We start from the raw sequence: 26,246 nt of genomic DNA on the forward strand, positions 1-26,246 counted from the left end.
CACAACATGGGAAAGTTCACTAGAAATACAGAAAATGAAGTTTAACAAAGATGGGGATTAATTGGGACTTGCCTTCTCCTTTTTTGCTATTCCCTATTCCATTTCAGAAACACTTTCTAATTCATGCAGATAGCAAAACTGTATTCCAACAAACAACTGTATTATCATTATAAAATAAATCATATGTACCCTCACTGCACAGCCTCCCTCCTATTTCTTTCGAATACTAATATTTTTCAATCTCCTTCTCCTCATTCAACCACCCCCATCTCTACATTTATTGTACATAATTCTGCAAAAATCTGCATTTTGCACCTTCTGTTTAAATCCAGTCGCTGCTTCCTCTGTGCTGCAGGAAGGTAGAGCTGGGAGAAAGAGGAACTTGGTATCAGGAGAACAGAAAGGGAATTTTCTGCACTCTCATTTTTTATCCAAAATCACACCAGGGAGGAATACAGGAGACCCAGCCTTCAAATTACAGAGAAATCCTGTTTAGCTGAGGCTGAAGCATATTCACTGCAGGGATTATCTTTTACATTTGCACTTAATGCTGATTTGACCAGCACTGAGAAGATTTTCACAAGATTTTCACAAGATTTTCACAAGATTTTCACAAGGTTGATCACAAGTACATCCTTGGCAGAAACATTATACAATAACACATCTCAACTTTGCACAAAGCAGCACTATAGGTCATTAGATTACTTCTTTTCTAATTTACCATGAACACAAGAAAGTATTTTGCCCAATTTCTAGAAAAGATGGAATCATGTTGGCAGAACCTTTCTCTCCTCAACAGCCCCCAAAAAGTCAGACTATGAAAGACACCTACCATGGTAAATTTCAACCCAAATAATTAAAATCTGGCAAACAATAACCAAGTGAAATGAGGAGTATGTCATAGTAAGCATCAGGTAACATAATAATAGGTGGTGCTTCTGCCCCACCTAAAGTTTTTGGCTCCTTCATAGAAAATCTTTACGTAAACAATCTTTCATAATAACTGGTTAACAACAGGAATTTGTACTCCATATACCTCTAGGTCCACACTGCTTTTTGAGAATAGAGTTTCTCACACTTACCCAAGATGAGGGCATTTTAATTGAAATATTGTCCCATGGTTATCATTTTATCCCCATAACAACATCACCAATTACTTACTTTAAAAATATGCATTAGAAAAGTAATTTAATCTTTGCTTCTCTTAATGAAATTTGCCAGAGAAAAACAAAGGGAAGAATCAGCACTGCACAACCAGCCAGCTCTCCATGGAGCAGCACCAACCTACAAGACTCAAACCTCAAACTCAAATTTACAGAAGAATATCCACATTCTAAAAGCTGGTTTAAACATCATAATCCACAGCTTTCCAAACTATGCCTTGCTTGTGTCAGAACCTCTCTTCTCAGCACTGGAATAACAGAACATGGCCTTGTCCCTGTCTCTGCACTAGTGTTCAGTGATAACTTTGACCCAAAAATGAACCCTACTCACCTTAAGGACTTACCCAGTCCTGTAATTCCTAATATTATTCTCCACTGAGTCACAGGGTAGTGCCAGAAGTCCCCTCTGAGAAATGCCTGCTCTGTGATCAAGTCACATCTGTGTCGATGTGACTAAACATGTGTCACCTCGTTTTCAAAATGCCAAGCAATGCAAAGGGGAGTCATAGAAGATTCCCAAGCATCATTTCAACACAGAACATATCACTAGATTTACAAATATATTTCAGAAGTTTAAATGCAAAAACACATCACAAAGTTCTCCAGTGCTCATTGAACCTGTCACTCATGCAGCACCGTCTGCAGAGAGCACTTGACCATAGTTCATTTGCCAAATTTACCAATTTAATCAGAGACAGAATCAAAATTAGCAGTTCCTAACTCTCAGTCTCATGTTCAATTCACAGCTTCATCTAATACAGCTGTATTTGGATTTCAGAAATAAAAGTGTTTTTAAACTAGGAAATTATTTATCACAGCATATTCCCTTTTCAAAAACCCCATGCAAACTCTTCCCCACCCCCAGCAGCTCAGCAGCTCCGAGCTCAGTGGTTCAATCCACATTTTCTCTTTTTAACAGGATATTGTAGCAATGCTGAAACAGTCTTCCCTCAAATGTCAAACTTTCACTTTGACACAAGAACTTTCTCCACCCCTGACCTGACACTGCAAGGCAACACTCTCCTGGGAGCAAATCTAGCTGAAAATATAGCTTTGAACCCCAGGGCAAGTGCAGATGCTACAGGTATCTATCACAGTTTTACAGCTAGATAAATTGGGAAAAAATAAAAGCCCCAAGTTTATTTGCTGGTTGAGATGCAAAATATTAATCACTCCCTCCATCCATTCAGAGGGCAGAAAGATTGCAAAAAATCTTCATGTTGAATATCAGGTACATTGCACAGGTCACAAACTGAGCACAGGAATCAGCCAGAACACTGTGGCACAAAAAGGAAAAATTTCTTTCAATATACCTCAGCCCTCACTGCAGCTTTATAACGAACTTTAATTTATTATAGTAGTGAATTATACTGTGACTGAGTTTTTTGTTAGGCATTTCCACAGTGCTTAGCACAAAAGGGTCCTACCGTAACAGATTTAATAACACAATCATGCCACCCACAGATCCTCCAAACACATCTTTTCCCAAACCATGCCTATTATGTAACTGTACACGGTATTTTTGTACAGTTTTGAAAGTTCAAAGTGGTAACTAACCCTCCACCTCTAAAAACTGCTATCCTTGTTGTAAATAACCTCTGAAATTTATTTTTACATGACCGTGCTTCAAATAGTTTGGCATAATACAGCTAAGCCTGGTTTGGGGAGTTGTCTTGTAACTCTGTATTTTAATTACATTAACCTTTCTGCACATGGATAATGCTTTTATAACATCCCTGTTTCCTCTCCTCAAATGCCTGACCATGGTAGCCCCAACAGGTTCAATTTTTAGACTCTTTCAAGACTAGAACATGGATTCCCAAGCTCTCCCATCACAGCAAACCCTACGAGCAACACCAGGACGTGTATCCAGAACACATTTCCCAACAGAGCTCTCCCTCCTCATTCCTTTTGAAATGAACATTAGTGATTCAGTCACGTATCTGAAACCCCACTTAAAGAACTGCATCAGCAGGAATGATCCTGCTGTGGTTTAGGCGTAATCCTGACAAAACTTGGGAAGCAGAGGAGCGGTGTCTAGCCCAGCCAAACAAATATAAACAAAGCTACAGCCAAGGAATATCAGTCAGTTCAAAGGACAAAACAAATGTCCTGCACCATTCCAAATGTGTGAGTGTCTCAAGATATGGCCAGAGCACAGTTACCTCAAAACCATTCGCACAAACAACTATAATCAAAAACATCACTGGAATAAAAGACCCACAGCACTGTCTTAGCACAGATTCCCAAGAATGCAAAAAACATTCCCCTTAATGACCTCCCCGTGTAGATAATGAGAGAAATCCAACAAATTCTGGCTCCCAAGATAGCAGAGGAGTAGATGCAAGGCAGCTATTGTGGCTGGTCCAACACTATTTGGGAATCCCAGTCAAGGGGGAATTTAGTTGAGACCCATGAAGGAACATTACTTAGGAACAGAGGCCAACTGCCCATCCCTGTCCTCCCAAAATTACCCCAGGATAAAATGAAATTTTCACTTTAAAAAAATAGAGATTACCTTACATTAAGTGAAAAGAAACATAGGGAAGAAGTGTTATTTTAGGTGGTGCCAAAACCACTACGCTTTTCATTTGTGGCATTCTCCATTTATGATGTCCACAAAGATTTGTTACCTTCTTGGTTTGTTGAACCACTAAACATTTTCCAGCAAATTAAACACTCGTGCCACATTACTAACAACCAAGATTCTCAAAAACAGCTCATGTTACAGATTTCCCTCTTGCCAGTGGGGTCTGAAGGGCTATGAAAGACCTTTTAACCATATTTAAGCACCATAATTTTTAGTGTTTTGATGAATACAGTATTTTTGCTATATATAACTAAGGGGGGAAAAAAACCCAGACCGTGAAATTCACAGACTGAAAGATCATTTCTAAGTAACACTTACCCTAACTACCATAAAAACCAGCTCAGACGAGTCCACACAGTGCTCACATTTCTATCCTTCACTTCCTGCTGCTGCAACATTCAAAATTTCATACCAAACACAAACCTACTGTTCCTTTTCTTCCAATATTTCATCATTACAGCTCCAAGAATCACTAGCCTTGCTACTGCTTACAAACAGGAGCACAAAACTTATTTCCCCAAACCACACATAAGCCAAAGATTCAAAACATTCACCTCAGACACATCATTCTTCATGCAAGTGATATTTCCCAGGACTAACAGCAAGAAATGGTAAAACAGCTCCCAGTCACATCTCCAAAACATATCTCTACATAACATCACCTACAAAACTTCTTGCTACCAGCTCAGCAGCACTGTGCATCCACTGCTTCTTTGAAAACCTGAGCAGTCCAGTGCTATTCATTCTAGAGTACCTTCCTGCTAAGGTTCAAGCCTTCTAACATCTGACAAAGACTCCATGCCACTCAAAAAACCTGATAGTTTGTACTCATTTGGAAACAGGATGGGGCCACAGTCACCACTCAAACTTGGTAGTAACAAAATGGAATCTCTCAGTATAGAAAAATTACATTTAAGGAGAAAAAAATTGAAATCTATCATTTCTTATCTTGCTTTCCTGTAATAAGGCTGTAATTTGGTATTATGGAGGACTCTGAGAAAAGACTGGATAAATAACCAGTCCATTTCTAATTTACAACAATGAATTTGCATATAAAATTATGGAGGAATATTTGGGTATTATGTTATAGCCCCATTAAGTATCCTTTAACTTCAACTGGCAGTGCAATAGAAATGCAACAGAAAAACAAATTCTCACCCATGGGTAATTACAATCTCCCTGCTTCAATTCCCAATCCCTTCTTTTCCTACAGTAATATTCACTTTTCTGTGTTTCTCAGACATGAGGGATTGCTTCTGTTGGAAGGCTCATGTTGTAAACATTCGTGTGAAGAGAAAAGCTTAGTAAGCAAGACTGTTCTGGAATAAGGAACCTGAGTCACATATCAGTGTCACCATCATGAAATCCCCAGGAGCTGGCCTGCTCCTGGAGCAGCTCTGACCTTGCAGACTCCAAATGTCCCTGTCTATGAAGTTCAGTTATTTTCTCCCACCCCAAAACATTTGGGGACAACAAATGTTTATTTTCCCAGTCAGTATCTCCAGAAGACCAAGAGAAGATCAAACATTCCTTCAGATTTCTTTTTAATTCCATACCAATGCTGATGGAAACTTCTGAAAAACCAGTCTCTTTTACAACATTCTCTCTTCCTTGTTGAAAAAGAATGGCAACCACAGAAGTTTGCACTAAGGGGAGGAAGAAATCCAACACATAAAGTACCATGTCCCTAAATATATGTCATTGATAGATATAAACACAAATGCTGCCTTGCTGCCAAAGGCCACGGAAGAGATAGCAAGACAAACAAGAATGAAAAAGGAAGGTCTTGTTTGTTCTGAAAATCTAACTCACAATCCTTCCATTTATGGGGGGAAAAATACATACTGAAAAGGAGACTTTGCTACAGCATCTCAGCAAAAGAAGTGAGAAAGGATTCAACAGCTGAAATACGAGCAGGAGGGAGGGCTGGGATTACAAAATTTGGAATTTTCCCTGCCATGATGAGCCACTGGCAGCGCTGCACAGACAGGAACACTGGGGATCTGCTTCCTTCCAGGAAGAAAGCTTCAGCAGTGCCAGGAGAAACGTCAGGACAGGATTGAGGCTGTTGGGATTCTTGGCCTGCTGATCCCCAGGCAGGGGAATTCCAGCTGTCCAAGCACTCTCTCCCTGAGCTGGAGCAGTGGCACACCATCCATCCATCCATCCATCCATCCATCCATCCATCCATCCATCCATCCATCCATCCATCCATCCATCCATCCATCCATCCATCCATCCTTCCTTCCATCCATCCATCCATCCATCCATCCATCCATCCTTCCTTCCATCCTTCCTTCCATCCTTCCATCCATCCTTCCTTCTCCTGCTCCCAGGCAGCTCCCACGACCTTCCCCAGTTACTCAGGCTGTACACAGGGGATGCATTTAAATTCATTCCAAAGACTTTGTTAATTTAGATTTCACTCCTGTTACCAGACCTGTGAGGTCCCACTGACCTCAGGAGGGGATGCCACTGAGGTGAGAGATTCAAGGGTTTTAATAACCTGAATTGCTCCAGCAATTGTTTCTGCCACTACTAAAATGAAAACACCAAGATTAATGCTCAGTAGCAAGTATAAGATGGTAGCAAATAACAAATAAAAAGAGAAACAAACCAATACCCTGAAATTCAGAAAGAATATCCAGCTATAAACGCAAAGGGGGTTTTACTAAAAAAAAAAATAATTGCCAACAATGGAGAAAATATTTCATCAGACAATTAAATTAACAGAGTTGGAAAACATCATTAATATTATTGCTCAGCTCCTACGTGGGCTCTTTCATCCACAGGCATCAGGACTCCTCACAAGTCAGTATAAGATGCACCATCCCTACTTTAAATTCCTCCAAAAGGAAGCACAAACGGGTGAAGTGATTTGCATCAGGCTCTCCACATCTCTCAAGCACTAGACCTGTACCTTACCCAGCTGGGAATATCCCCTCTTCAAGCTTTCCAGCACTTGGACTTACATCTTTTGAGATGAGAATTCCTCTACAAATCCAGGCTTTGAGCAGTGAAGGAACTGCAAAGTTCTCTGCAAACCACAGCCCTTCTTCTACAACCAGATCTATTCCCACTGATCCCAAAGCCCAGGAGGAACTTCTGTGAAACCAGTGAGATTTCACAAAGGAAAAGGATCCTCCATGGCACATCAAGAAGCAGAACTGGGACAAATTAGAGAATAAGATGCTGCTTCCACATCTCCCTTTAAGTTTTAGTCTGATGGGAAGAGGTAAAAACAAGCCCTCAAACAACCAAACAAAAAAATCTCAAAATAGACAAAAAAAAAAAAAAACCAACAAAATCAGCAATTACAACCTTTCAAGTCTTTAAGCCATGACTTTAACAAGCCTCTACCACAGAAAAATTCATCTGGCTCACCTAAAAAGGCACAGGGCCTGTATGAATTAAAAGAGGGAAAAATACACACTGTACATTTCATAAGTCCAAAAAAATCACAGAGGTGAAGAGTGATAAAGGAAATGTCATTTCAGCTAGGAAAAATAAAGAAGTAATTTCTGCTTTCAGAACAAATTACAAAGAGAACTCAATTTATCAGTAATAACACATAAAATGTTCCTTCACTTACCAATAAAGAAAAACTGCTCTGCTAATTAAAGTTCAACAAAAAAAAAAGCTTAACTCAGCTTCTGCCACTTACAATTTCTGCACTGCAAAGTCTGATTCCCTGGGTTTGCACCCAAGGAGGTGAAGGGAATGTGGTGGCCCCTCATACACTTTCCCCTCCTCTAAGTTTGAACTGAATGTTCAAAATCAGCTCCTCCCTATAGACCTGCCCAGCACTCCCAGACTGGCCCCATCACAAAAGCTTTTCCATTAAAAAAATAAATTAAAATAAAATAAAAAGAAAAGGGAGTTTTCATTCACAATCTGCTATGGTTGAAAAGTACTGAAATAACCCAATTTAACACACATTATTTTAAATCCTCCCTGACCTACCTATCAGTCTTGGAAAATAATGCAAACTTGCCAAGGATCACTTGCGTATTTTTTTATTTTTTTATAAAGGAACATGCCTTTTCTTATATAAAGAATGGCAGGTGGTGTATTTTATCATTTGCCTTGCTTCAATTCCACTAATTATTAAGAACAACAACATTAGACAATGTCAACAATCCAAACCATCCCAACAGGACCAGCCATGGTGATACACTCAATCTGTCAATGGGGATATCCATTTTCAGAGTATTTTTCTGTCTCATAACTAAATTCTTTTGTTTTTTCTATGAAAATTGAAATGTATTATTTTAAAACTTCCTCTCAAGCTTGCTGTACCTTTGATAATGCAAAAATTCTATTATCTTGTTAACTCTTACTCATTTTGTCATTAACTGGGAAGCAGCCCTGCAACTGTTTCCCTGCAGTTATTTCTTAATTTCCATCAATGATATGTTTAATCACGTTACCCTAATCGAACAACAATTGCCTAACAAAGCACCGAAGCCAAAACAACAGCACTCCTTTTTCAATTAACAAAAGGACACGTCCCACCGCAGGAAAGGTAACACAGATCCTTCTCCTGCCTGAGGATGTGCCCTAAAAATACACATGTAAGTGGCTGCTGGAAGGGCTGAGTTGCAATGTGCAGTGGAAACTCTCCCGTTTTCAGTTTCAGAGCTGATCCAGGGTATAAAAGCTGCTCTTAGGACCTGTCTTAAACCTCCCAACTTCAGTTCACTCTCCCTGCCAAAGCCTCCTGCAGAAAACAAAAACATAAGCTCATCTGCCCACCCTTCAACCGCTCCGAGGGGGTAATTTTACAACAGCTGTTAAATTCTTCCAATTTATTTTTCCATCGCTCCGCAAACCCTACCTACCCCATTTTTTTTTCCACTTCTATTTCACCATTGTTATTTTCTGGCCGTCTCTCCCATCCCCTCCCGCCCCGCCCGGTACAAAAACAAAGCTGCCTCCCACCCCCCCTGCATCCCCCCCGAGCACCCCCGGCTCGTGCGAGGCATCCCCGGCTCTGCGGCCCTTCCCGCGGGCCCGGCCGGCCGCGGGGCCGCTCCGCCCGCCCGCGGGCCCCGGGGAGCGCGGCGGCGCCGGGGTCCGGCCGAGCGCCCCGTAAACACCCCGCGAGCGGCGGCCGCCGCAGGCCCTCCGCGGACACAGGGCCCGCTCCCGCCGGCTCCGGGCGGCCCCCGCGCCCCGCAGCGCCCGCCCCGCCGGCCGCGGAGCCCCGCGGGTCCCCCGAGGGCGCGGCGGGGCCGCGGGCGGCCGGTGCGGGCCGCGCTCGGTGCCCGCGGGGGCGGTCGGGGAAGTCCCGACTTACCTGTCATTACTTTCTACGCCATCTTGGATCCACTTGTCAACGTCCCACAAAGCATTGTGGGAAAGGCCGGCCCTCCCCGCGGCCCGGAAGGCGGAGGGCGGCGGTGTGAGGGGACGGGACGGGGACGAGAGCAGGGATGGGAACGGCAGCGGTGTGGGGATTAGGACGGGGACAGCAATGGGGACCGGGACGGAACGGCGGTGGGGACAGGGTCGCGGTCCGCCATAGGGGCTGAGGATGGGGACTAGGACCCGCTGTCCCCTCAGCCCGGCGGCCGCTGAAGCGCAGCCGGGGTCCCCTCACGGACCAGCGTTCAGGGCCACCCCCCTCCACTCCGTCCGCGCTAGGAACCGGCAGCTTCGGGGGGTTTTCCATGTTTTCTTTTTTTTTTTCTCCTTTTTTTTTTTTTTTATTTTTTCCTCCCCTTTCCTGGGCTCGGAGCGCAGCTGCGGAGCCCGAGGGTCGCTGGCGGGGCCGGTACCGGCAGCCGAGGGGGGCCGGCCAGAGCCGGACACGGAGCCCACCCCTGAGAAAAGCTTGGAAAGTACTTTTTCTCATGGTTTTGCTACGGCGTAAGTTGGATTTTTTTTTTTTCCCTATTTGGTTTGGGTTGGGGTTTTTTTCATTTTTTTTTTTTTCCTGTGGCTTTTTAAAGTTCCTTCCCTCAAAGAAACGGGGGAAGCCGGGTGCGGGTGCCGAGGCTGCCGCAGGTGCCGGAGCAGCTCACGCTGTCACGGTGTTTTCCAAACCCCTCCGCCCGTGCTGAAGGACTGCTGGTAACGCGTTTCTGGCTGCTCATGAATCCCAGAAACTGCTTTGCATAAGTTTTATTTTCATGGAGTAATCTTCCCTGTTAGCTGTGTTTTCATGTTCTTTGGCAATCAGTTCTTAATACCTACGCTGCTTTGCAAACTGGCTTTTTCAAGGCGTTACCGGCTTGGCTGCTGTGGATGGGTGCCCTGTGCTCTGCATAGGCTGTTGTGCTTTAGGGCAAAGTGGACAAGAAATTGGGGAAAAGCAGCTCACTTCAGGATCTTAGGAAAGTTTATCACTAAAACAGGATTCCAGTGTTTCTTAAAAACTTTTCCTTCCCCTTTAATTGAAATAAGAACCAGATCATTTTAGTATTGGATCTCGCTGTAAAATTTATTTACATTTATATTTAAATTTACGTCTAATGCCTCGTAACTCTTTGAAGAATAACCACCAGCCAAGCCTCTGATGCATTACCACTGCAAGAAAATACTTGTGCCCAGGAAGGTTTTCAATATTCATCAGTAATGCATTTATAGAGAGCTCCTTGCAACAATGTAAATACAGGAGGAAATAAATCTAAATAAATCCTTTGCATTTGCTACCCAGTCTTAGATCAGTCTACTTTTTAATTCAGCTTCATAACTAACTGGGAGTGCAGTTGTGCTGTCACAGAGAAGAGTGTGGGTGGTCCCAGCCTCAACGCAGGAGATGCCATTTCAGGATAAAACCCTCCAGTGGAACTTGCCATGGGCCATCTCTGCTGTCCCTGCTGCCAGCCTGACACCTTTCCTAGGGCTGTGCCTTGTGTTTTCTGTGGCACTGTGCAAGGAACAGGGATCAAAGAAAGCTGAACCCATGTTTAGGATCCAACTAACTTTGTGTCATTCAGTCCAGGTGGTGAAATGGAGTAAGTCCTTTTCCTTTGGAGGCTGGTTGTCTGGTTCCTAATGAGCTTTATCTTACTGGTCATTTTTTTCTGTTAGAAAATGCAAAGGTTTTCTTCAAAATAAATGACAATTAGAGAAAGCAGTGGAATTATCAATGTATGCATATTTTTAGATATAAACACATATCCTCTGAAGTTCAAGTTGGAGAAGACAGAAATTTAGTTGGGTTTATTTTTCACATCAGCTTTTTTTGAGTCCATTTGTTCTGACAGTATTTTTTTTTATAATGTGCTAAGAAAAAAATTGTGTGGCAGTGACTGAGTTATTGGAGGATCTGTTCAGTGACAGAGCCCATTGTTATCACTCTCTGTCTCTGCTGATTTAAAGTTCCAGATTGGATGTACCAAGAGGCACAGGCTGCTGTGAAAAGGTGGCAACTCTGCCCTGTAGGAACAGCCCAGAAAGGAGCTGGGGAGGACCATGGGAACAGGGGAATCCCAATGGATAAAACACAACATGGAGACGTGCCCTTGCACCCACTGCTTTTAATGGCCTTGGTCCTTTAACCCTTTTAGCCTCATCTGAAGGAGGTTTCAGTCTATTTTGTCCAGTGTATTGCATAAACCCTCAGGAGAGGTGCCAGAGGCTGGGCAGGGAGCCAGCAGCTCTGGGATGGGGGTGGCTGCCAAGCACTGCCCTGTTCAAGCAGAGCCTGCAAGCTTGGAACAACTCTCCTGTTTCCATGTGCTGTCCCCTCCAAGCTCTTTCAAGGTCCTTGTTACCAGATTGAAATTTGGTCCAAAACAAATGGGGCTCCAAGGGCTCATGAACCTTGGAAATTCTGCTCAAGGTGAGAATCACAGCAACTACCTTAAGGGATGAGATCTCAAATCCAAACAGCCTAAAAAAACTAAACTTGACTTTAGAGCCACTTCTGTAGTAACATCCCAGGAGGCAGAGAATGGCCCAGGAACTGGTTACAGATTACCTGGGAGAAAAGACTTCACTGACATGGTTCAATACAGTATTAAAGGATAATTCAACAAAATAGTATTATTATATATCTTATTATTGTAAGATTATTATATTCCTACTGCTGTGAGAGGAACTCAGTATCTATCTCTATGAGACATCTCTTTCTCTTTCCTTGATGTGCATTACCCCAGTGGAAGCTGCAGTTTTGACTTCCAACCTCTGTTCTCCACCACATCATTCACAGCCCCTCAGGATGAGCTGCCAGCCAGGCTGGGACTGAGCCCTGGGCAGGGCACAGAACCAGATGTGTGACATGGTGATTACTGCCCTGCATTTCCAGAATTGTCCAGACTTCCTAAATTCCTGGACTCCAATGGGCTTTCATGGCAAGAGGAGAGCTTGCAGTGCTAGACTTCTGCCCAAAGAGACAGGGAGCAGGGGGTCACATGGAGTCTGGGGGGAGAAGAAAAGCAACAGTGGATGTTGGAAATGTAAGAAATATCAAAGGCATAGTGGGGAAGCACAGGAGAGTAACAAAGACAAGGAATTCCCACTCAGCATCATGAGACTTGACAGGATTCAGATCCTCAGAAGCCTAACAGTGATATTTCTAGGGACTCATTATAATGATAAAATTTTCAAAAACCCTCCAATGAATGCAGCGGTATCAAACTCAATTCCACCTGTACATGTTTTAGGATTTTGAAACCTTTCAAATCTGAAAATAGCAATTTCTTACTGGATGTTTAGAAAGCCCACCCTGCCAGGAGCACGTGTACAAGGAATCCCTGTGCAGAAGCCCTGACACATCGTGTCTCCCTACTCTTCAGTCAGGATTCTGTAAATGATGCTGGCTCCCAGGGCTTCCCCCTGTTCTGTGAAGCTAGGAGCCATGCCCTGCTCCTTGGAGAATCCAGGCTCCTTGCCAAAATCCAGGGGTTTGAAAACCTGGGGCCACTCAGGGCTGCTAGGCTCCCTGCCATGAACAGAGATCTGAGCAGAGCTCTGAAAGGTGTGGCACAGATTCTGGCACAGCTGGGAACTCTCAAACTCTCACTTGCTCCAGGCCTAATGGAGACTTGGTCGCCAAAAAGCCCTGGAGCTCTGACTCACCCAGGAGCTGCACACTCGCAATCACAACTGCAGCTTGGTTTCTGCGTTTTCAAAACAAAACCATTCTCACCATTTGAAACTTATACTGCTACTTTTTGCTTTCTCTTCTGCTTTCACGGGAAATTCAGAAAATCAATTTCCATTTTATGCTCAAGTTCACTCCCATTTCTGGGAACTGGTATTTCACGAATACAGAAATCTCTATTTTCAATCAGCTCCACTCATGATGTCTAACCAGAATGCAGGAAAAACCATTACAATTAACATGTAAGAGTAATAAGGACATAATAGAATACATTCAGCAGGGAATTGCCTCCCTGACCCTGCAGCCCAACATCCCAGCAGGCTTCTCAAACAGTTCCTTCACCCCTGAGCAACAAAACAACAGGAGGCCTTTCTCAATGGAAGTGCCAGACAGATTGCAGCAACAGGAGCAATGTTTTTATTGTCTTAGCACACTGGACCTTTACAAATGTTTGAACTCCCTCAGAAGCAGCAATCATGGGAAAGTAACAGAAGTTAAGTGGTTTAGCCTCTGCCACAAACAAGGCAGTGGTAGACCTGGGATTAGATAGCAACAGTAGTTCTTAGTCTTGGTAAACAATAAAGCAAATTCTTTCTAAGCAGCCATTAATGTCTGGTTATTAGGCTGAAGAGTAGCAAGTTTTGATTTTCCAGCATGAAAATTCCCCTGGAATTCCTCCAGAGTCCTCTAATGAACAGATGATCTCAACTTTAATCTTACTTCATAATTATCCATGGGTAAATTTCAACATGGACTCCTTAAGCACATGTAATTTCTAGAGCAAGTAATATTCAAACTAATTCATTTCTCCTTTGATCCACAAAATGAGAGCATTGAGAAGCAACCAGCAGCAAGGGGATGTTGAGGGTACACTGAGGAGACAGAAACTATAAAGGTCAGAGTAATGTGGTGGTTTGATCCCACACTGTCAAGATCAAAGATCTTCAGTCTCTGTTCATTTTTTCTTTTAAGAAATTGGCATGTCTTTATGCTGACCTTTGAATTGCTCATGAAGGACTTAGATCTGACATATATCTGCATTCTTGAGATGAACTGGCACCAAAATTTAGAGCTTTTTTCCTAGCAATCTGAATGTGACAACCTTTTTGAGACAGACTCAAGAGACACTTCCATTTTCATCAATAGCGATCTGCAAGCAAAAAAAAAAATAGAAAAGAAAAAAACCCACCAAACCTAAATTTCAGGCTTAATAGATTCTTTTCCACTCACTTGGAGTTACCCTATAGCTTAATAATTCTAGAGTTTTGTTTCAAAACTTGTATACTTCTATTTTAACTTGGTGATGTATGGGGAGTGAAACCCTGAGTGATTCTTGCTTCTGGCAACAAGAACTCAGAGCAGAGCAGAGGTCTCACCCCGAGGACAGGGAGGGAGTCTGCCTTGGGCACTGTGTTCCAAACCCAGACTAAGGTGTTCCAACTGCAAACAAAAATCTCTTTCAGATCCAAAGGCTTGATCATTGTGATCTTTGGCACAAATACAGACCATAGAAGTGAACCTTTGTAATCTTTCTGTACTGACTTTTAAGGAGATACCTGAGCTGCTGAAAGATAAGAGTTCTTCCATGTTCTTTCTAATGCTGACAGCAAAAGGTGGTTGTGAGGGGAGAGAAATCAATTCCCCTCTCCAACAAACTCGTGCTCTAAATGCAGCCAAAGGCAGCAGAGAGGGACAGAGCCTGGACAGAGAGGGAGGAGAATCTGCAAGAAATCCAGAAAGAAGAGCCAGGGAACCACTGAAACATTCCATTCTGGGGTAAAAAGGAAAAGAGGGCTGGCTGGGAAAATGGTCCAACATATCTGGTAGAAGCATCAGAGGTTTACATGCTTGGGGTTGAAAACTCCAGACCAGACTTCAACTGGAAGGAAAATGTTTATGATAAGAACAGGGAGAGGCAAGTTCCCACTTCCCCTGATGACCCACTGCTTCCCTCTCTGATAGCTCTTGCCTCAGTTTCCAGATGATATATTGTTTTCTAAGCTATTTGCCCATTGTTCTGACAGCAGCCAGTTTTGCTCATGCTACTGAAACCTCACAATGGCCAGAACATCCCATGCTCACAAATTGTCATGACAAAATTTTAAACAACTTGTACAGCTGGGATTATGATACAGCTTAGGAAGTTAGATGGTAAACATTCTGTGCATTCTGAATCCTGCTCCTCTTCCTTCCCTTACTGATAGTTCAGCTGCCTTTTTGTTGTTCAAATGCAGTGAGCTGGATTGGAAAGGCTTTGAAAGTTAAGAGCCTTCCAAATTACACTCCCAAACTTCCCATCAGCCATGTCCAAAGTCAGCATTTCAAATGCAAATCACTGTTTACAAGCTTCGATCTTTTCCTGTCCCTTCAGACTTCCCTCACTCAAAATCCCTGTCTGGAGCCTCCCAATTTCTGTGTATTCACATGGAAAGAGCATTAGGCTGAATGAAGCTCAGTGTGCTTGTAAGAAAATGGGATTTATGTATGTCTCAATACATCATTTACAATAGTAGTCTCTACTTAATTAATTATGAACTGAATGGTTATGGCTAGCATGAAAAATCATTCTGAACCAGAGCAAATTCAATAGAAGCTCCATTGATTCTTACTACACTACTTGTTCTACTATTTTACTTCCTTAAAAAAAACAAACCAGGGCTAAAAGTCCACAGCTTCCCTCCATTACAAGGAGGGTAAAGTCAATAACAGAACATTATCTGCTCAGAATTAACACATTCATGATGAGAAGCAGCAGCTTCCAAGTACCAGCTTAGATAACTGACTGCCATTGTAGCCCTTACAACAAAGCAGGCAAAATTAGTGACTTGCAGCAAGCAGACAAAGGTTTAGGTACTTACTCATGTATTGATTGCTCTGGCAGTTCACAATTATCAATAAATTCTAACTGTAGCACCAAATCATAAGAAATAGCATTATTCTTAAGCATAAACATGATTTTGTTCAAAGAGTATCTCAAAACAACTTTACATTATCATTTTAAGTTACCTCTTCGTAAAACCCTAGGATTTTATTATTTACAGTATATCCTGTCAATCACAGCCTCAAAAATAGTCCTGTAATGAAATAACCACAGAATTATATGTTAGACAGATAAGGGTTCACATTGAAAAAAAGAAATCACAAGACTATTATTATACAGGCAATACAGTTTTATTCTGTTCTTTCACCAATTGTAGCAAAAACATTTAACAACTGAATGAATAATCAAGGGAACTTAATTGTCAACAGGAATTTCAGAATTATGTTCTAAATTTTAGACCAGGAAGGCTTGACAGGGAGAAAACAAACCATATACACACTTGTAATAATAGTCTCTATTATGAAGATTTAATGCCTTCTTTAAAAGCACTGAGATTATTGAGGCACCTTACTGCAGGTTATGGATCATCTCTTCTTTGGCAATGAGATGTGTGGTTTTGTTAACTAGGGCCATGAGGGAGTTGAGCTTGTGAGACCAGTCATTGAGGATATTGTTTGGGTCCTTAGGCCTCTGGAAATTGATAATTCCTGCCAGCCTGTCTACTTTAGCAAAGATGGTTTTATTAACTACTAGGTTAGACAAGAACTCCTCCGATTCCTGCAAAGACAAACAGCACTGAGTCAAGAAAACAGCATTTTTACAAACCACCAGAATTCCTCCCAAACAGCATGAAAGCACCAGGAACAAGATTTTCTTTACACACAAGTACAGCTGTAACAATTTTGTACTTAAAAAATGCAGGATACTTTAATATTACACATGCTGGCAATGCAAGGTACTAGCACACGGTATTAAAAAAAAACAAAAAACTTTTTGTTTTCTAGTGACCTATATCTGATTATCTTTCATAAAATTAAAGTTTAATATACAACCCCAACAGACTTTTACACTTTAGAGTACTTGGCTACACAGATACCAGAACAAGTCATGTGGCAAGCAAGGCTTGGGAAAACCCCAGTGAATTACTGACCACTGTCAAAAAGGGTTTTTCCTGAGCTTGTGGAAAAAGCAGATTCCATGAAAAGGGTAAAGCTTTTCATTTGCACTCCAAATACCAGGAAGTGTCATTCTGCTTGGAAAGCTCTTGAAAACACAAAGGGGATGGCAGGAAGACCCCTCCACCCCATGTTCCCAAAGTGCCAGCACCCATGAACAGGGCCATGCACAGGTGAAGGACCCTCTCCCCAGCTGGTTTTCACCCCTCATTGACAAGAACCTCTTCCCACTGAAACACCAGACAAGAAGCTCCAGCATTTACACGAGGCCTTGAACATCAATGAACTTCTAAGAGCAGCTTTTGCCTCATGGGCATGTGCATCATGAAACTGAGTTTGAGGTTTAATGAATAGTTTTCTAACTCCCATAAAGGCAGAAAATTAAATCAAAGAAGAACATTACTCTGCTGACTAATCACATCTCTGCCACAAACACACCCCCCCTTATGAAAGAAGGATAAGCAAAGCAAGACTTACATCAACAGACAGATCCAGGAGTTGTGCCATTCTCTTCATTGTAATTCTGGTATAATACTTAGCCATTATTCTAATATTCTGGAATAAAAGTGTTCAGAGTAGAGGGTTATGTGCAAAAAATAATTGAAGCAGGCTGCAAAAATATAAAAGTCCATGTTAAAAGGAGATTAGGAACTGTAGTGCTCTAATGGCAGTCCAGCATGGGGGACATGAGGGATTGTGAACAAACAGCTCTTTTGCTGGTGGAAGGCATAAAAGTCTCTACATGATAAATTATTAAGAAAAGAAATCAACCAATTATGAATTTAATACAAAGCAAGACTTTCAGATTTCTGCTTTATTGAAACATGAATGCTAAATCTCATTTGAGTGTAATATGCTCTTTTTGGTGGCAACTATGCCAAATATAAACACACAATAAAGATAAGCAAGCAAATCAAATCTTGAAATGCAACAGAAAAGAAAAGAGACCTCACCTGCTGCTTTATTAGCTACTTTTTGTCTTCTTTGTGATTAAAATACAGCAAGCAGAAAGGATTTTTAGCTGAGGCACTGAGTAAACAGCTGATGGTCACAGACACTGATACTTACATGTTCCACAACTCTGTTCTTTAAATCTTTCCATCTCTTTTCACCTTCCTCTGTACAGCCAAAAACATCTGTTGCAGGACTGTCAAGGGATCCTTCTCTCAACTCCTTCCCATATTCTTCAACTAGGGCACTCCACCTCATCAGCTCCATGGTGGTAAATAGTTTTAGGAGGTCTCTAAATGGTTTAGTACAGTTGGATTACAATCCTGTATTAGTAAGGCCTGGTTCATACTTAAAATAGATCAAAGGCATAATTTTAAATGCTTTATACTTATTACCATAAATAACAGGGGCAGCTAAAATCAGACTATTTCTAAGAAAGATCTTTCTCTTACAAGAGAAAGAACATTTATTTTTACACACATTTAGTTAGATTTATTTTCACATAGAACAACCATGACATTTTTGCAGTATTCCTAATGCAGCATTAAATTCAGAGTTGCTTACAGCAGACTCAGCATAAAGAGATTTATTTGCACTGTTAGGGAGAGACACTTTTTAATCTAAGAATTGGTTATTAGAAAGGATACTTACTTATACTTGGGGATTTCTTCTAGCTTTTTGTCACTACTAATTCTGTGCACCAAATCAGACTGTTCATTGTCATAAGGTGAAAGAATAACATAAAGAACAACGCTCTTCAGTGCCTGTTCAAGAGCAAAGAGTGTGGGTTTTTTCCCATAATTAAACAGAGAAACTGAAAAAATGATAGAGAGCTTAGAGTTTAATATATAGAAGATTTAAGCTCAGTGTATTAAAAAATTAGGATGAAACTGATGTTATCTTTCAGAAAAGAATTGTGGTACATTTAAATTGACACAGGTTAACCAAAATTCTAGTATTTCAAATAAATACATGAAGAAAAAAAACTTTTCAAACATGAAAGACATCTGTACTGCACACACAACAGCACCAATGAGACCACGCTTGCACAGCTGTTTGTAATCTCTACACTTGTATGAAACAGTTCAGACATTGTCAATCTCAAAGGTAATAAAATGAAGATGTTGATTAGAAACATTCTTTTGAAATCAACTCGATCATCTGTTTTCAACTAACCAATTTGTTAATACAACCATTTAAATAAAAACAGATTGATGAGCTATTTCATCCTCTGTACACTGATGTGCTAAGAAATGGGTATTTGTCACATGGAAATACAGTGATTTTGTAGGGAAAGTTTTTTTACCTGTTGCCACTTTTCACTTTCAGCCTGGATACAGGGAGTGTCATAAATGGCTCTGTAGTGCTTACAGATGGAGAGGTAGGAGCCTTCATGTTGATCCAGCTGGATCATTAAGTTGTAGTATTTCAACTTTAGTTTCTGAAACAGTATCAAAAAGTCAATTAACACAGCTCCATGGCATGTAAATGAAATTCAGCTGAACCCCAGAAAACAAAAGGATTTAAACAAATACACTTGGACCTGAAGAGAAGCAAGTCAGATTTGGGTGGGGAGAGGGAGAAAAAGTGAGAAATCCTCCAATTACTTACTTCTGTGTTTTCTTCTTGAAAAAATTTTGTATTAATTTTTTTGCTGATAATTTGAGTCCGAATATAGTCCTTTACAGCTAGACAGAGTCTCATCTGCTCCAAGATAAATTCTACACGTTCTTTCTTTTCCATTGAACCGTAGGTTTCCACCTGGAATGAAATTATAACGACTTAATATTGTCAAAGCCAAATCAAGTGAAGGTTTAACTGTGCCAGAATAGTGGGAGGCTGTCTGGAGGGGAGCACACCAAAACAAAACAACAGAAGAAAAGCTACTACAGAGCAAGTGAAAATTGAATAAAGGTTATTCCATTTTAATTAATGCCCCCATTTACACCAAAGAATCCACCAACACTAAACTCAATGCACTAAGCAGAGAATTGAAATCCACTTTCCAAGTGGAAGATATTCCATGTAACCCAACCATGAGATTAAGAAAAGCAGTTAAAAGCTGAACTGCACTTTCACTAATAACAGTTCATCTCATTCCAGGCATTTCTGCAAGCATACCTGATTCACTTTCTAACAATCTGAGAACAGTCAGAATTAATTGCTATTGCTGATGCAATTCTGAGCTCTGAGGTGTTACCTGCAGCTCCTGCAGAATGGAGGCAGCCTCTTTCACCTCCCCATTCTGCTCCTTTATGGTTGCAAGTGTCTTTGTCAGGCGAGCGCGTTCAATTTCCACGTATATCTGAGGGCACAAGGAAGAGTTCAAACACTGGAATTCTCTAAAGAGGAGGGCAAGCTCTGAGACTGCAACCCCACTGGGAAATACACCTGATGCTGTCATCATACAACCACTTCATTTGTTGTGTATCCATCCACTACACTGGCACTGTCCACAATATACACTGATGAAATACAATGGATAATTGACACACAAACTTTTTTGGCCCAAATTAATCTAAAAATTAATGTCTACACTGACCCATCACTGCTTCAGCAAACACAAGGGATATGCACTGTGAATATAGTATTGCATATTTTGTGTGCTAGAAAATATCAAAAGATCTGGGAAGTTAGACTTTAATGGTTAATGTGTACTAAGCACTACCCTTTGAATTATTTCACTTACTCCTAACCAGCCATTAATCAACAAGACTTGATCATTAACCATTTAGACTAACAGACAGAACTCATAAAATTGACACAAATTTGCCTAATTCAGAATTCTTTCTTTTCTTAAAGCATAAGGAAGGCAATATAAGTAACTCACTTGGTATCACCTTCTGATTATCATAACTACATGTAACACCTTGCTAAGTACAGGAGAAATTAAATTAAACCTGCCTGTTTCCCTAACAAATTCAAATACATGACATTTTAAAAAGTGAAAAGGAAATGGCATTTTAGGATTTTGAAATGTATTACTAACTATATTAATTAATAACACAACCAGATACCTACATCATAGGAACATGACCAGTGTTTCAGCACATGATTTAAATATGGAAAATATCTGCAGTCTTTTGGAAGGAAATAAACTACTTGGCTTCTCAGAGTAATTTAAAAATTAATATTACTTGCACAAGATTAAAAAATAATACTAAGAAACTACATTTTTAAAGAAGGCAAACATGTTTATTCTACCTTTTAGACACTGAGTCTTAAAACAAAACCTTACTTTTCCTTCTGTGACCATCCGCAACGTGTCGATTAAGCGCAGTTTGACCGGTAAGTCTGTGATTTCTTCAACGTAAGTGCAGCACTGCTGGACCATTTTAGCAACTGCCTGGTATGAAAACAGAGGGGAAAAACATCTGTGCTTTCAGATTTGTCTAATGAAGTCAAGCTGTAACACTCAGAGTAAGTCATAAATAGTTTCACATCACACTGAAGAGACTCATTTCAGTGAACAGCACACAAGACACATCTCCTCTCTTGGATTCATCAAGATGTGTACAATGATACCACAGACTGATGCTACAAGGCAAACGTGATGCTGTTTTGTCATTAATTTAATCTCATTTTTTCCAATCTTGAAAATAATCCATGCCATGCAATTCTGTCCTAAAAAGTAACTCCTGTTCTGCCAAATCCACAGGACTCACACAGACTGGCAGAACTTCACTGCTTGCCCTAAGACTGCATGGCTGGAGAGACCTGGACCTTCTCTTAACTGTGTGCTCCACCCTCTCTCCCTGCAACAGCTGTAGATTCCTCAGGAAAAGAAGGAAGAGGGAGGATTTCTTCCTTCTGCAGCAAGCACAGGTATGGGAATGTGCACTTCCAGTAACAATGCTGGAAAAGCTGGTAAAATTATTATTAAAATACCTACTTCTAAAAAACCCCCAGAATTAAACTTCTAGAAATGTCTTCCTCAAGAAGTTCCTCAAAATTCAGCTGGAATGGTCCGTGCCTTCAGCTACAGTCTGTGCAAACTAAACTGTACTCCTACTTTTACACACACTAGTGAAGATCCTGCACACTGAATGACAGGTAACCTTTTCCTTCCTAAAGCAACGATGCCATTAAAATTACCTGTTGTTCAAACTGAACACACAGAGTGCAATAAACTTCACACTGCCTTAAATGCAAGTGCTTTATGCAAAGTATGCCAGTTTCAAAAGCAAGCATGCAAAGCACACATTTCATATGAGCACAACAAAATGCAGTAACTCTGTTTAATATACATCTGAACATGAATAAGGAATATGTCTGCAATACACACTGAGGAGAGTGCAAAAATGAACCACCATCTTTACACAGAAATCCCTACACACATGGGGAAACCAGAGACATAATACAGCTCCAAAATACAGTTTCACTTTTTGTTTCAAACAATTAAATTCACCTGTTTTAACTGACTTCTTCTCTTTGATAGAAGAATAATATTTTCATTAAGAGCATCCCAGTCTTTAGCTTCGTAACACATTTTCACTATGGCAACTAAGATTCGGGATGTGGAGACCATGTCAGAAGCCTGGAACAAACCAAGAGCGTGTTAGAGACAGGATCAACAACTGCAGCCTTCCAGCACAAAGGGCAAAAACCATGGTGGCTGCTCTCACTAATTTGCTTTTTAAAGAAAAGAAGGACTGATACTCCAAGGATACTCAAGTCCCTTGACTTTAACCCAGTGGAATGTGAGGTGTGTACACATCCCAGCATCCCCGTACCCTCCTCACCGTGCGGGTTTGTTTTTCCAGGGAGAGAAGGTTTTCAATGACTTCTTGCAATCTTCCTTCCTAATAAGACAGGCAAACAATTATCTCAGTGAGTTCAGAACATAATTCAGTTTAAACTGAGAGTAAATAAATAAAAATAAAGACAGCCTGTACACTATTTTTTCCCTTAAAAAATGCATGCATAGCACTCACTTTAAATACACAGTTCTACACAGAGATAAAACTGGACAGGTACCAGTTTCATTTTCACATAACACATGCTCTAAGTTGTCTGCCTCGGGAGAGAAACCTGGCAAGTTTCAGACAGGTTTGGTGAGCTCACATTCACTGAGCTGCATGGAAAACTCATTTCTTCTCTGGCCAAAACAGAGTTTTCAGTGAGATCAGATATGCAATTAAATACCTTGGCAAAAAAAAAAATCTTCTCCTATTACTTTCACCCATATTCATATCTTAATTACAGTGTATTACACAAAGCATTAATTACAAGCTTTACAGGCTAAGCATGGAATTCTAATAGTTCTGGTTTTGGAGAAGTTTTGAGAACTGCATTTGCCTTTGTTTGGAGGAGTGTAAGATACTACAATGTACTTTTAGTCCTAAGTCACAAATTCTAGCAAAAATCTAGTTTAAAAAAAAAGTTAATATGGGTGAGTTTGTAACAGCCCATGGCAATGGTGGGGCTGCAAAAAAAAACTTAGAAACTAGAAACAAAAAATGGTTAGAAAATTAGTAACAAACCAAAGAAAATGAAAGTTGTTTCTAAAACATCCCAGCTGAAATATTTTACACTACATACAATGGTTTGTCAAGGATGTGCTCTTACTGCCACAGTTTATATGTTTTGCACATGAAACATGGCCATGGTGTCCATTCCTTTGCAGAGCTGTGCCTGTGGGATGAAATCCCTGTGCCTGCTCTCCATATAATAATCTTAAAATAATCTAAGATGTCATTTATTTATCTTAAGGCTATTGCCTTCAGAACTGTACAACCTGTGTGTCTTTCACAATGAGACACGTGGATCAATCAGAGCATTTGCAGCGTGTCAAGTGTCGGATGCCATCCTACTGGGCCAACAAACGACAGCAACAACAGGGAACCTGCGGCTGCCTCACCCAGGGAAGTGTTCGAGGTCCATCTGGACTAGTGGAAGGTGTCCCTGCCCACGGCAGTGGGTGGAATGAGATGAGATTAAGGCCTCTTCCAACCCAAACCTTTCTGAGATTCTATGGTTCTGTCTTTTCTGAGATCTGAGCTGTACAAGAATCTCCAGGCCACAAAACTTTTCTAGAGAACACCGATGCTGCATCACTATGAAGCCCGTGGAACACACCCTGCGGTCACCCAGGGCGTGCTCACAGCGTTGTTTACTGAGCCCAAGGAGGCAGAGACGGCCCCAGAGCCCGTCCTGGCTCTGTGCCTCCATTCCAGCTCCCCGGGGCTCGCAAGTAACCAAGTTTAGGGATGCCCAGCGCTGCTTGTCCAACCTGACCCGGGACCTGTTACACCAAGGCAGCTCTGGCGCACAGAGCCCCGGGGTAACCAAGCAATTCCGGGGAAGAGCCACGGCCCTTGCGGTGGAGTGGGGCCCTCTGGTCTCCTCACCCGCGAGGCTGCGCCCCGAAACCTCGTCCTGTCTCAAAATCACAGAAGAGGCTGAATTGGACGGAACCCAAAGGATCATCGAGTCCCTCTCTTGGCCTTGGTTCTGCACAGGACATCCCAGAGAATCCATGTATCTGAGAGTGCTGTCCACACATCCCATAAGCTCTGGCAGCGTTGGGGCCGTGACCATTGCCTTGGAGAGCACTTTCAGTGCTCGGCCACCAACCTCCCTCCTGCTCACCCTTCCACAGAGCCCTGAAACGGCGGAGCCGTTCACTCCTTCCCCTCCTCAGCACGGCACGGAGAGGCCGCGACCGGACCCGCATCGTGGGACAAGATGCGGCCGCGGCTCGCTCCGCGCCGCCTCCACGCGCGGCCTAGCGCGCCATGACTCAGCCCGTCCGCCCCGCCAGGCTTCTCTCCCGCCTCACCTGCGCCAGCCGCTCGCACTCGGGCAACCTCTGGTCCACGGTCGCGCTGTAATCCACCTCCATTTTGACGATGCGGCCATCGGCCCGCTCCGCGCCGCCGTCCGCCATGTCCGCCCGTTCCGCCGTCTCAGCGCTCACCGGAACCGGCCGGGCCCGCGCGCAGGCGCGCCGGGGGCAGGCCCGCCGAAGGGCCCCGCGCCGCGGCAAGCAGGCACTGCCGTGGGCACCCCCGGCCGCCTCAGGACCCGCAGGGGGGAGGTGCCACCTCTGAGGGGACCCCACCGCTCACGGCCCCTCCGAGGGGAGCGGGCCGCGATCAACCCTTCTGAGGGGATGTGACCCTCAACTCTCTCCTCTGAGGGCATCTGCCCTTCAAGCCTCTCCTCTGAGGGCATCTGCCCTTCAAGCCTCTCCTCTGAGGGGATCTGCACCTCAGCCCTCTCCTCTGAGGGCATCTGCCCTTCAAGCCTCTCCTCTGAGGGGATCTGCCCTTCAACCCCCTCCTCAGATGTACCACTGAACCCGCTTCTCTGAGGGGGACCCGCCCCACCCACGGCCTTTCTGAGGGGACCGGGACCACGATCAAAACTGAGGGGATCTGCTCAGAAGGTGGATCCCATACCTGCTTCTCTGTGGGGTTCCCCCCTCAATCTGCCCCTCTCAGGGGGCCCGGACCGCGATGTTCCCCTCTGAATGGATCTGCCCCTCAATCTGCCCCTCTCAGGGAACCCGGACCGCGATGTTCCCCTCTGAATGGATCTGCCCCTCAATCTGCCCCTCTCAGGAGACCCGGACAGCGATGTTCCACTCTGAGTGGATCTGCCCCTCAATCTGCCCCTCTCAGGGATCCTGGACAGCGATGTTCCCCTCTGAATGGATCTGCCCCTCAATCTGCCCCTCTCAGGAGACCCGGACAGCGATGTTCCCCTCTGAATGGATCTGCCCCTCAATCCGCACCTCTGAGCCCCAGCCTGGCGGGGGACTCCCCGGACCCACAAAGGGCAGCTATGAGTTGGTGCCACATGTGGCAGTGACATCCCCAGTGACATCCCCAGTGACATCTCCCGGAGTGCAGTCACGGCCCACAGTGTGCCCCTCAGCACGGCCACCAGGGGACACAGCTCCCACGGGCACGGTGTTGCTCGGAGCTGGGGGTGGTGAGGCAGGAGGATGGTGGGTTTGTGTTCTCCCACATTTGGGGACAGACCGTGTGGACACACCTCAGGTGTGGCCACAGTGGAGCACTCTCACCTTTTGGATTTCACTGCATCTCATTCCAGCCTTAAGTCTTTTAATGATCTAGCCTTGCTGGAGAGGTGGAGGAAAGGTAGGACACACCATGGGTTTTAAGGGCACAAGGATCCTGATCTAGGCAGTGTTGTACCATCAATGTGTTTGAAAAGTTGTGAGATGTTGGTGCAACACCTTGCGTGCAGATTGCCATCATCTCTCAGCACAATTTCATACACTACAGAAGTTTCATTCTCTGGGGAAAACCAGAAAAACTCCCTTTTGTGTGCAAGCAAACACCTCAAATACTTAGGGAACACCCTGAATCAGAATCACAGAATGGTTTAGGTTGGAAGGGACTTTAGGATCACCTAGTTCCAACCACTGGTTGGAATGGTATTTGGTATTTGGTATTTGGGTGGTATTTAGGATTTCCAGAAAGAAGAAGTTACCACAAAATTACATTTTGTGCTGTGTTGC

At 42.9% G+C, this 26,246-nt stretch overlaps 2 protein-coding genes across 3 annotated transcripts in view; both read right to left on the reverse strand.

The window, feature by feature from the left end:
- HELZ (helicase with zinc finger) overlaps positions 1 to 9,073 on the reverse strand; it is an 87,751-nt gene extending 78,678 nt beyond the window's left edge. Inside the window, exon 1 of the mRNA XM_066565864.1 lies at positions 9,053 to 9,073. The gene's annotated coding sequence lies outside the window, so the exon portion shown is untranslated. The remainder of the gene's footprint in view (positions 1 to 9,052) is intronic.
- A 6,884-nt stretch (positions 9,074 to 15,957) lies between these two features.
- PSMD12 (proteasome 26S subunit, non-ATPase 12) lies at positions 15,958 to 24,705 on the reverse strand. 2 transcript variants are annotated; one of them, XM_066565872.1, is made up of 11 exons: positions 24,537 to 24,702; positions 22,498 to 22,557; positions 22,164 to 22,292; positions 20,994 to 21,101; positions 19,956 to 20,060; positions 19,367 to 19,516; positions 19,062 to 19,196; positions 18,407 to 18,519; positions 17,873 to 18,047; positions 17,282 to 17,359; positions 15,958 to 16,406 (listed from the first exon to the last, which is right to left on the reverse strand). In XM_066565872.1, exons 1-11 carry the CDS (start codon positions 24,642 to 24,644, stop codon positions 16,197 to 16,199), a joined length of 1,371 nt encoding a protein of 456 aa, XP_066421969.1. In that variant the 5' UTR covers positions 24,645 to 24,702; the 3' UTR covers positions 15,958 to 16,196. The 2 variants fall into 2 exon arrangements, with proteins under 2 accessions (XP_066421969.1, XP_066421970.1); XM_066565873.1 differs by lacking the exon at positions 15,958 to 16,406 and having other exon boundaries at positions 17,302 to 17,414; positions 24,537 to 24,705.
- Between the last annotated feature and the right edge of the window lie 1,541 nt (positions 24,706 to 26,246).

The sequence above is a fragment of the Molothrus aeneus genome, chromosome 26 (genome assembly GCF_037042795.1).
Source record: "Molothrus aeneus isolate 106 chromosome 26, BPBGC_Maene_1.0, whole genome shotgun sequence".
Classification (NCBI taxonomy): domain Eukaryota; kingdom Metazoa; phylum Chordata; class Aves; order Passeriformes; family Icteridae; genus Molothrus; species Molothrus aeneus.